This window comes from Calidris pugnax, unplaced genomic scaffold, assembly GCF_001431845.1.
Source record: "Calidris pugnax isolate Ruff unplaced genomic scaffold, ASM143184v1 scaffold314, whole genome shotgun sequence".
Lineage (NCBI taxonomy): Eukaryota > Metazoa > Chordata > Aves > Charadriiformes > Scolopacidae > Calidris > Calidris pugnax.
Window position 1 is genome coordinate 532,453 of NW_015091027.1, and position 11,637 is coordinate 544,089.

The 11,637-nt window shown below is 61.1% G+C and overlaps 1 protein-coding gene across 2 annotated transcripts in view; it reads right to left on the bottom strand.

Moving 5' to 3' along the window:
- The window catches only part of TACC1 (transforming, acidic coiled-coil containing protein 1), a 31,402-nt gene that overhangs the window by 11,016 nt on the left and 8,749 nt on the right, over window positions 1-11,637 (bottom strand). The window contains exons 2-4 of one of the 2 annotated variants that reach the window (XM_014955941.1): window positions 11,068-11,183; window positions 3,974-5,024; window positions 2,474-2,509 (exon numbers count right to left, since the gene is read on the bottom strand). In XM_014955941.1, the coding sequence (XP_014811427.1) occupies window positions 2,474-2,509; window positions 3,974-5,024; window positions 11,068-11,183 (1,203 nt within the window). The remainder of the gene's footprint in view (window positions 1-2,473; window positions 2,510-3,973; window positions 5,025-11,067; window positions 11,184-11,637) is intronic. The other variant, XM_014955942.1, reaches the window with a different exon arrangement.

The following is an 11,637-nucleotide window of genomic DNA, read 5'->3' on the forward strand; positions in this document are numbered from 1 at the left end:
GGCGGGGGCTGCGATGGGGGGTGGGAGGGAGGTTGGGGGTACGTGCGAGACAGCCCAAGCAGGGGGAGGCAGCCCCAGCGCCAGCGTTGCACCCCGCTGCGTGCCAGCGACCCCACTCACCAGTGAAATATCGAGGCAGAGCGAGTTCTGGGAGGAACAAGCAAAGAAAACACACAACTACACAGCGACGGGGTTTGTCTTTGAGGCCTTTATTCCTGCTGAAGGTAAAGGATCGGGAAAAGCACCCCGGGGGGCTGACGGTGACACAAAGAGGAGCCGGCAAAGAAGGATTTCCCTCGCTGCACCCTCGCCCCGTGTGCCCGGCGCGACGGCATCCCCAGGTCTGAGCATCCACTAATTCTCTGCAGGAAGGAACCGTTTCCCATCCATCTCACGCCCTGTCCCCGCAGCTGGAGGTTTGTTGGGGACATCTCCGCAGCATCCACGTGTCCCCCACGCGAGTCAGACCCGTCACAGAGCTCTGCTTGGCTCACAGGGGAGCTCCAGGACAATCTGCTGAGCTTCCAGCGCTCCCTCCGCCGCAGGCAAAGGCTTCCCAGGGAGAAGGGGCTTGTGGATGGGAGGAGGTTTAGCTCAGGTTGGTGGTCCCAAGGATGGACCCACTCCAGCGAGGCAGCTCTCCCTGGGACTATGTGTCCTGTGTCCCAGATGTGTCCCCAACACACCAGGCACCAGCATCCTGAACCGGCTCCAGGAGGGGATGGACAGTGGTGGCTCATCCCCAGCAGCGCTGGGTCCATGTCACCACGGCACGAGTGCTCCTCCCGCATCTCCCCACCTCTCACCCCACCGTCAGCAGCCCCCCGGTTCGGCGCAGTGTCCCAGCCCCCAGATGACAGATATTCACCAAGCTGGAGTGTGAGAGCCCGCTACAGGCACCCAGGGAGGGGTCTCCACCTCTGGACTCAGCGCTTCCCACCGCGGGGACACGGCAGGGCACGAGGTTTGCAATGAGCTGTACCAAGGTTTAAGAATCCCCCCCACCCGCTTCACTCCAGCCCCCCCGTCCCAAGGCACAGCACGAGCAGCGTGGTGCAGCACAGGGAAATGTAATTTGCACGCTCACATGCACACCTGGGTCAGACTGAAAAATGGCTCTTGACTGGTTTTCTCCATCACCCCCCGACGGCAGCAGCTGAACCGCAGCTCAGCGTGTCCTTACCCACCCTCTGCCCCGCCACCGCCGGGGTTATCACACCTGGACCCATCTCACCCCAAAACACCGAGGGAACAGCTCTGGGGCTCGAGGGGATGGGGGGAACGGGGAGAAGGCAGCCGAGGCAGAGGGTCCTGGCTCTGCCCCACCGCCGGGACACGCAGAGCTGATAAACCCACCCATGGCATGGACAGACCCTCCGGGGGGCTGGTCCCGCCGTGGGGACAGACACCCCCTGGTCAACACCGCGCTGGAAAAAGGCCCATCAGTTCCCAGCCAGGACACAGATGCTGCAGCCCGGCTCCAGCTCTGCCCGAGTGGACAAGACGGGCATCGGGAGGGATAACACAAAATCAGGAGCTAAAGCCCAGCACACACTCCCTCCTCCGACTCCCCTCACACCAGAGTGGACCCCAGGGGATCTGGAGGGGTGACACACTGCAAGAGACACTGAGCATCTCTGGGACACTAAAGGGGGGTGACCCCGGTCCCTCTTGTGTGCCCTCCCCACAGGATGGAAGCACAGGGAGGCAGCAGCCCCCAGGGGACACAGCACGGGGCACTCGATATTTCACTGGTGTCCACCACACTGACACTGGGGGACAGCACAGCCCCCCTGCCCTGCTTTCCAACCCTCCAGGACCCCACAGAGCAGCTCCACCACCCCAGCTTCGGGCACGGGAGGATGCTTCAGGGGACAGCCGCAGGCAAATCAGTGCTGGCAGCCACCAAAGGTCTCACAGAGAGCCCTGCTGGGAGCTGGCTGCGGGGGCAAAGCCCCCCCGAGACCAACACATGCCAGAGCTGGAGGGGACAGCCCCCCCAACTCCCTCGCCCCCCAGCTGATGCTTCCCACCCCTCGACAGCAGTCTTCTCCCCGATGGCTTGGCATGGGAGGGGGTAAAAGACACCCTCATCTTCAGGGCTAAAATCTCCCCGTCTGTGCAGGGACGTGGATTGCACCGAAGCCTGGTCCCCCTCCGGCAGCCGATGCACCGGGTTCAAATGCTCGTGCATCATCGAAGGCGCTGCGGGGCGGCATGAGCTGCGAGAGCAAGCGCGGGCGCACACTGCCTCCTCTCCCTCTCCTCTCCATCTCCCTCTTCCTCTCCCTCTCCTCCCTCTCCCAGCTGAGCTGCCCCAGGGACACAAACCAGACAGCAGAGAGCACAGTCGGAGGGCAAGAAGGAGCCAGCATGCCATGGAGAGGAAAGGGGCCAGCACACACCCAGAGAGAGAGAGAGGACAAAAACCAGCCAAGGAAAAGAAGAAAGAAATACAGAAGAGAGTACTTACAACAGAAAACAGAGAAATCTCACTTGCTCAGTAGTCCTGATGCACCAAAGCACGGACAGGGAGAGAGACAGACAGATGGAGAGAAGAAGAGTGTGTGAAAAGACCTGGATATTAACTCTCCTCTGGAGAAGCCCAGCGCGTTGCCCAGCTCCGTCTTTTTGGAAGGAACACACAGATCAAAGATGCCCTGATTCTGCATTTGCTCTTTGCAGTGGCAGGGTGAGACTCAGCCACAAACCCTGCTGCCGAGCGCCCGGAGCATCCCGTGCTGCTCCAAGGGGACGGGGAGGGAGCCTGGAAAAGCCCCTCGCCTCCCACTCACCCACGGCCACGCACAGCGACACTGACTCTTAAGAAAATCCACATCGACCCTCAGCAAAGTATTCCTAAGAGGAAAACATCCAACATAAAGCCTAGCAGGCAAAACCAAGGTTACCTGCTCTCTCTGTGAAACCCACTCTCTGGTTTTCCAGCGCGTCAGCACTGAGGGCTTCCTCGGGCTTCGCTGCCAAACCAGCCACAAACTCCCTGCTCCGAAAACTTCCCCATTTAAGCCGATTTCCTGCTTAACCCTGCGATCGGTTCCCATCACCCGCCTTAACTGCGATCACAAATTAGAGTGGAAGGACCCCAAATTGGCTGGGCAATCATTCCCTCATGCAATACCCCCCTCTGCCTCCCTTGCCTCTCGGAGACGCCGGGGAGGGAGGGGAGGCAGAGCTGCCCCCCCCCCAATCAGGCTGAGACCCCGGCACTGCCCGGACACGGCTCCGAGGGTATTTGTGATACAACAGGCGAAACACCAAGAAAATAGCAAGGTTTTTCCATTAGATCTCTTCCCGGAGGAGGGTAACGCTGTGCTCCCAAGAGGCACTATGAAACATCACCATCTACACGGGGGGGTTAAACAGCAGAGTTCAGGAACTAAATGTGCTGTTAAATAGTTCAGGGAGGGACAACGCGCTCCTGCCACCGGTGCAGGTGTGACAGAAGCAACAACCCACCTGCCTGTTTAACCCCATGTCTCTTCCTCTGCTGTAAACACCGAGATTCCACTGCAGCTCACAAAACCCTTCCCCTGCTGTAAACACAGAGATTCCACGGCAGCTCACAAAACCTCCCCGCAGCATCTGCTCACCCAGCCCTGCGCCCACCAGCGCCAGAAGAACCCCCAGACCCCACTGTGGGCTCACCAAGCCCTCCAAATAACCAAGTAATGGAGCAATTAAAGGTTTGCTCCAACTCCTCGACCTCCACGAGCCCCAAGGGGATTTCCACAGAGTGAATCCCGGACCCGGGGCACCGGCACCGCTCCGGGACACCCGTCCCTCTCCTCCCATCTTCTCCCGAGTGACCGGGGCACCGGGAGGGAGAGGGGAGCCCCTCCGCCGGGACAAGGGGCGGATAAACCCGGGGCAGCAGCAGAAGGTGAGGTGCAGGTGGGTGCTGCTCAGAAGGCACGGGGACAGGACCACCATGGCCATGGTCACCGGCACTCACGTTATCAGCCGCGACTGGGGCTTCTGCGGGGGGTCTCTGCCTTGGGCGAGATCGTCCGGCAGCTCCAGCGTCTGCGACTCCAGGATCTCGTTGAGGCTGTTCTCGGCAGCGGGGCAGGAGTCGGGGGTGCTGCTGGCCAGGGTCTTGGTGGGCTTGAAGGGATCCACGGAGTCAAAGTTATCGGGGTCGAACTGGTAAGAGCCCCTGGGGAGCGTCGGGGAGCTCTGCGGGTTGAGAGCCGGGCTGTCCCAGCGCGGGGGACCCAGCCGGGGGGAGCCCCGGGGAGGGGGCGGCTCCGTGGGACCCCTCTCTGCCTCCTCAGCTGGTTTCTTGGGGGACTCTCGGTGCCTCTTGGGCGTCAGCTTGCTGGCCGGGATCCTGCTGCCCTTCCTGGCCGCAGCCCTCCTGGACTCCGGGCTCTCCCTCCCCTCCGTACAATCGACCTCGGGTTTTGAGACCTGCCCCATGGGCTCTGGGGCCGGGTCCCCCCCCAGCTCCCCGGGGTTGATGCTGGGCTGGGGGAGGCGGCGCGGGGTCGCCGGAGGGGAGCTCTGCAGCCGGCAGCCCCCAGCCACGAAGGGGTTTATGTTCTCGTCGTACTGCTCGGGGTTGAACTGGTAGGATGCTCGGGGCACCGGTGTCTCCTCTGTGGTTTCTCCTGCCTTCCTCCCCAGAGAAGGGGGTTTCTCCTTCCCGAGCTGGCCCCGGCTGGGCGAGCACTCCTGGGCCACCAGCCCCGTGCCAGCCTCCGCCGTGTCCTCCCCCGACATGAGGTGCTCCGGGGGGGCTCTGCTGGCATGTGGCACCGGGGCCGGCTCCACAGCGGGCACAGTGGCCCAGCCAGTGTCAGCCCCACTGCCCAGCACGGCTGGAGGCTGGGGTTCAGCTGGTGGTGGTGTCAGGGACTGGTCTTCGGGGTCGGTTTCCCCTTTAGCATCTGAGTTGGCTTTTGGGGCTCTGGTCTCCGTCTGAGCCTCATTTTTGGGGGCCTTCCCAGGCGAGCTGTCCCCGAGGGCTTCCCCTACCAGCAGGTCTTCATGGCCACTCGGCTCTGAAAAGATAAAAGGAGCTGGTTAAACCCCCTCCTGCCATGCACCCCCTGCCAGAGGGGTTCCTCTGCTCCCCCCACGGCTGCTCCCCGGTCAGATTTTACGGGGGAGCCACTGCTCACCTGGGCAGAGAGTTAAAAATTATTGAGAGGAATTCAGGGACCCACGACATGAGAAAACACCATGAAACGAGATGAAGCAGGTTGGGGGGCGGACAGGAAGGGGATGCTGTGCTTAATGAAGGAGCAGGTAACGGGCTGCCGGGGGGGCCCAGGGCTCAGCCGGCCGAGGGGCCGGTGCTGCGGAGCTGGATGTGCACCCAGCAGAGGGAAGGTGCCCAAAGCTCCCTGAGATTTGTCCACTGCACCCCCAGTGTAGGAGTGGGTTTGACGGCCCCACTGCTCCCCCCAACACCCTGGCTCTCCTGCAGACCCTAAGCAGCCCCAATGGGCACCCAACAGAGGGATGCCCTGCAGTGCGAACAGGGGAGGGGGGCACAGCAGAGCAATGAGACCCCAGAGAGCAGTGATCCCGCAGGAAAGGCCCTGCCGGAGCAGCCCCTCTGCTCAGCACCACAGTTTCCATCCTGCCTGCACCCCTGTCTGCAGAAATCCCAGCTGAGCACTTATGCCAGGCTCACCACGCTGCTGTCAGAGTTTCTTAATCACAAATCCTGATCCATGACTTAATCACTATTACTCCAATCCCTTCCCCTAAATCCTTTTACTGTTTAATCTTTTCTTTGCTGTCAGCGGATGGGGAAGCTCCTTATGTACCGAGGCACCCTGAAAGCTACACCCACCAAGCACCCCGAGCCAGGACCTCAACACAGAGGCACAAGAGGAAAACACCCGGTGTCACCTCCCGCACCTCTTCCCCCACGTCTCAGCCAGGGACGATGGCACAGACCCCCGGGATGAGGCAGGAGGGGATGCTCGGGGTGTTCAGCACCCACCAGGGAGCAGGCAGGACCCGCCACTCTCACTGGCACCTTTCTGGGGAGACATAGGAAAAAATCAGAGCTTGCACAAGGACCAAACTGGTTTGAAAAGCTGGCTGGGAGTAGCAACAGGGGTGATACAGAGCTTCTGCCTGGGGAACCTGCCTGTCCCCTGGCACTGGGGTGGGTGACAGCAGGGAGGAGGAGGTTTGGCCGGGGGATGCCAACGCCGAGCTCCTGCAGCCCCGAGTGTGTCTCCCTGGAAAGGCCGTTCCTATTTGCAACCAGCTCATGTTTGCTGGTGACCGAGCGAGTCACAGGCTGGCAGGAGGAGAAAAGTGAATCAGGCAAATATCTGGTCCCTGGGCTAATCCAGGACATGGAGCCAGCAACCCTGACTCAGCTGATGGCTCGTGGTTTGCATAATTGATCTCCAGGATGCTAAAAGCCATGGAAATGAATCATGAGGGGCCGTGTGCTCCCTGAGACTGCAAAAAAAGCTCCCTCCGACTGCAAAAAAGCTCCCTCCAAATAGACGCTGCCTTGCTGCCCCAGAAAACGCATCAGTAAACACAAATGCAGTGGATACGTACTTGGAGTGCAGCCAGCAAACACTCCGAGGCAGCGCCTGCCAGGCCTTTCCATCATTAGGAACCAGGAAAAACCTCCTTAACAGACCCCAAAGAAAACTTTATTACACTTGCTGTGCTGCTCAGATGTTTTAAACCTCACTGAGACAGCCCTGAATAGAAAGAACAGACTTCAAAGTCAGGGCAAAAGGCATCTTTTAAATGCATTTTACATTCCCACTGGAAGGTTTTGCAGCCGCCGTTCTCACAGACATAAGCCCATCCTGGTTTCTAACCCAAGCCATGAGTAATTACTCCGTGAATAACAAGCAGTCGGCACGCAAACCACCTCTCCCTCCGTTTGTGTCTGCAGGGCGGGGGGAGAAGGAGGGATGGTGCCTGGGACCGTCACTCACAACAACTATTTCTTCACAACGATTGCAACCACCTGCCCAGGTCTCCCAGATTTGTGATTAGTGCCTGGGACCGTCACTCACAACAACCATTTCTTCCCAACGATTGCAGCCACCTGCCCAGGTCTCCCAGATTTGTGATTCACCCGTTTTCTGCTCCCCCCTGCCCCGCTCCGCCAGCCCGGGAGGCTGAGGAACTGGAATATACTGGGAGAAAGAAGGCGTGGGTGCAGGAATGCTCAGGAGCTCGCCAGCTATTTTGGCAATCTTCTGAAGTGGGACCGTCCCTCCTGCAACCTCTGGGGTTTTTTTCCCCCCCTTTCTCTGGCGACGAGACAGGCGTTAATCACTTGTGCGAGTTCCCAGCCACAGCCCCAGGGAACCGAGGGAGGAATGAGAGCTGGGGGGGTGGCAAGGAGCCTGCCCACCTCCGTGGCAAGAACCCGTTCCCCCTCCCCTCTGAACACCCACGCAATGCCCCACAGCCCTGATTTTTCAAGCCCTGCTTGGGCTCAGCTATTCCCTTCCTCGGGGGACCACCGCCTCGGGGGCTGAGGCCACCATGGGATGGGCTCGCCTGGGCACCAAGATGGGACAAAGGCAGGCACTTGTGCAAGTTCCCAGCCACAGCCCCAGGGAACCGAGGGAGGAATGAGAGCTGGGGGGGTGGCAAGGAGCCTGCCCACCTCCATGGCAAGAACCCATTCCCCCTCCCCTCTGAACACCCACGCAATGCCCCACAGCCCTGATTTTTCAAGCCCTGCTTGGGCTCAGCTATTCCCTTCCTCGGGGGACCACCGCCTCGGGGGCTGAGGCCACCATGGGATGGGCTCGCCTGGGCACCAAGATGGGACAAAGGCAGGCAAAGCTACAAGGTCAATTAGTTCTCTGGAGAGAGCTGCCAGGATGGAGAGCACGAGGGTTTGAGGGGCCACAGGGACCTACCAGGAGCAGGGGGGGCTCCCAGGGCACCATCCCCTCGCAGGGATGGAGAGCCAGCCCCTGCCCCCCCGCCGGCTGAGGAGAGCAGGACAAATCCCTGCTGTCCTGTCCCAAAGGTGATGGCATCCCCAGGAAACCCACCCCACACAGGTCCCTCTGCCCAGCAAGGGCTGGGGGGGAACAGCCTGGCCCCAAGGTCCCCCCCGGCCCCCGCGTTTCCTCCCCCTGTGCATTTCCTCTGCCTCCAAGGCAGCCTCCCACCAGCTGCCGAGCGACCGGAGCGCGTTCCTGCAGGAACAATTACACGGGACGCAGGAACCAGGGACCCGAAGGACCTCGGGGGGCACGGGAAGAGATGGGGTCTGTACCCTGGGCCCCCCCTGGGCATCGCAATACCCTCGGTGGAGCACTGCCTGTTCCCCAGGGAGCCCTTCCCAACCCCGCTGAGCTCCCTCTTCCTACACGTGCATTGACATCCCAAAGCCAGCCCTGCTCCCCGCCACCCCCGTGCAGTCACGTTGGGGAGCCCCCGGCTCGGCACACACTCCCCCCACTCACATCTCCCACCAGGGAAACAGCCAGACCCTCCCCAGCCCGGCTTTGACATCCTTTGGGGCCAAAACTGTCCCCAACACCCCACGGGACCCCAGGAGAAGGCAGTCTGGTAGCCACACTGCCACGCACGCTGACCCACTGCACCAGGCACCCCCCCTGGACCAGCCAAACCCCCCCCAGAGCCATTCTTCTCGCAGGCCGTCCCCCCCCGGAGCCATTCCTCTCGCAGGCATCCCAGCAGCTGCCGTCAGCAGCATCCCGAAAAGGTGACCCCCAGCTCCCCCACGTCACCTCTGGCGCTGGGCCCTGCAGGTGGGGACAATTCAGCCCCGGCGTGAAAACAGACACCGCCAGCAGCAAGTGCTCAGTGACTCCAGGATCCATCCCAAACCCAAATCCAATAAAAAGCACTCCGGATTCCCAAAAAACAGCAGTTGTACCGGCTGTGCATGGAGTGTGAACCGCCTTCTGGTCCAGCCGGTGCTCAGGGAGGGGAGATTACAAAGTGAAAATGGAGATTTTTATTTTTTTTATCATTATTCTCTAAAGAAAAACCTAGAGAAAGGACAGCCTGGCACCACAGTAATTGGCACTTTGTGCCTGTGCATTTTAATCGTCCGGCTTCTCTTCCCTGGGCTGAAATTAAACACAAACAGCGACTCACTGAGCAGCTCTCCCGCGCGCCGGCCCTCGCTCCCCGAAATGAATCACTAAAACTTGGCAGCGGCGCCGGGATGCAAAGGGCTCCCTCACGCCCCTTTTCATCCCACATCCAGCAACCCCGTGAGGCAGCACCCACCCTCCTCATCCTCCACCACCAAGAGCAACCCCCCTGCTCCCCCCGGCTCCTGCTTTGTGCTCGGCCGGAGCCGCGCTCTGCCCCGGGCTCGGCACAGGATATCTGCCCGGTGCATCCAGCTCAGCCTCACGTAGCCAACCCCTTCTTTCCTCTTTTGGCTTTTTCCGCCTTTGTTCAACAGCCGTTGATCTATTTTTAAATCTATTCTGTTAAGAATTAGCACACCAGCTAACGATGCTGCCGCTAACGCACCGGAAAACACGTGCCCTGCATCAGGGTAACAGAAGCAGAAGCCGAGGAGCCGGCTCCTGTCACTGACGGTTCCATATTTGTTGCTTCTGCTCATTTCCTTGCACAGAAAATCTCCTGCTGGCAGCTGGCTGAGGACAACTCCAGCACGGATGGGCCAGGATCGCAGCCCCCACCGCCCCAGGGAGCAGGAGGGAAACGGAGTGACCCTGAACAGGCACAAAGCCTAAAGCATCCCCCTCCCCGGGGTGAGGGGACCGGCTGAGGTTTTGTCCCTGAGAATAGGGTTTAATGCATCCAGGGCTGGCAGCTGGCAGCAGAACCAGTTTGTCCCTGTCTTTCCTGTAGGCCCCCTTTAAGTACTGAGAGGCAAAGAAAAGCACGATATTTCAAGTCCCACACCGGGGTCTCTGCCACCAGCGAGCGGCTGTGGGGCAGGAGATGGCAGAGGATGCTCAGGATGGTCTGGCTGGGACCTCCCGGCCCCCCGTGTGCTGCCCTCCATCCGACAGCCCCGGGGTCCCACAGACGTCCTGACACTGCCCAGTCCCTGCTCTGCCGAGAGCAGATGAAAGGGGAGGTCTCCTCCTGCCCTGATAACCTCCAGCGGTTGTGGCCGAGGTGCTGGGGCTTCAAAGCCTCCTCCTGGGCAGCAGGAAAACAGACACAAACACCAAGCTCAGGCACAGACACCAGCCAGGATCCCCCTGGGGAGAGGGGCACGGGGACAGGGGGGGCTGCTCCCCAAAAGGCCCCAAAAGAGGAACCACGCTCCGAGGAGCAGCCGCCGGTGTGAGGCACAAGGACAAACCAACAACAGGAAACCCCCTGCGTTTTCAGCAGATCCCTCACAGTTTCTCTAGCATCAAGCTTTCGCCTTTTTAACAGCAGCTGCACGGCAAAGACACCTGGCTGAGAATTCTGGGGAAAAGAGACCCTGCAATGAGACCTCCCCCACCGACCACCCCGGGGAGGACACAAACCCAGCTCCTGTGCGAGAGCCGAGGGCGGGTGGCACATGGGGCACGTGAGGGGCAGCTCCCACCAGCCACGAGCCCACTCTCTGCAGCCGCGGGAGGCAGCAATTTAACTGACAAGATGATTGCACGGCACCTGGGTTCCTCTCCATCCATCCATCCATCCATCCCCAGGCACAGCCTCAGCCCGGCAGCTCCCAAACCCACCACCCCGAGCTCAGCCCCCCGTCCTCTCCCCGGCTGGGCTCGGGGACAGCAGGAGGCTGCAACCGGTGGTTGCAAAACAGCACCACGACCACGACAGTTTTTCACTTGTGTAGGCACAAGCCAAGGAAGGCAAATTGAGTCTTCCGAGCCTGCTGCACAGCCCCCTCCCTCCAAAACGACTCTGATAAAACCAACGTTTTGCTCAAGTGAGAGGACAGCCCTTAGGGCAGCGCAGAGCCCCGAGCCCTGGCATTTGAACCACCCAGGCCATTCACCACAAAATAACGTGGCAGGCACTATTCAAAACAAGCAACTTCTCCTCCTTGACCCCACCCTGATTTTCCGCATCCGGAGCAAAGAGCCGAAAAGCAGAAGGTGCACGTTGGCTCTTTACCTTGGGTCCTGGCCTCGGGCTCGGGCGATCCCGGCGGCGGCTCGCAGAGCTCCTTTAGTGGCGAGCAGGTCGGCGTTTCTGCTTCGGGGGTCTCAAAATTACCTTCGGAGTCCGAGCTGCCGAGGGGGGGGAAAAGAGTGAGGCATTACCACTGTCAAGGCTAGCTCTGCCATCCTCCACACCGCCCACACATCCAGCCAGACCGGCTCCGGGCCGGCCGGCCGTGGGCATCCTGCGGCGGCCGCTCTCTCCTGCGCAGCGGGACCGGCTGGCGAACGGAAAAGGGAGAGCAGGTGAAACAACGGCAGGAGCAGCCCCCCCTGCGCCCCCCCGACCCTCCTCTCGGCCGAGCCGCCGGGGTTGCTTCTCTCAGGTCTCTCCCAGGCCGGCGCAGCATCCACCGCGCCCCTCCAAGGACACCCCGGCCCCGGCGGCGGCTCCTCCCGCGGCTCCGGAGGGCAGCGGCGGGGCCGGCGTGGGAACCGAGCCCCGGTGCTCCCGCCAGCATCTTCCCGGGAGCAGCGTCCGGCTCCGGCCACCGAGGGGCTCGGCAGACACCCCCCCCGCCCC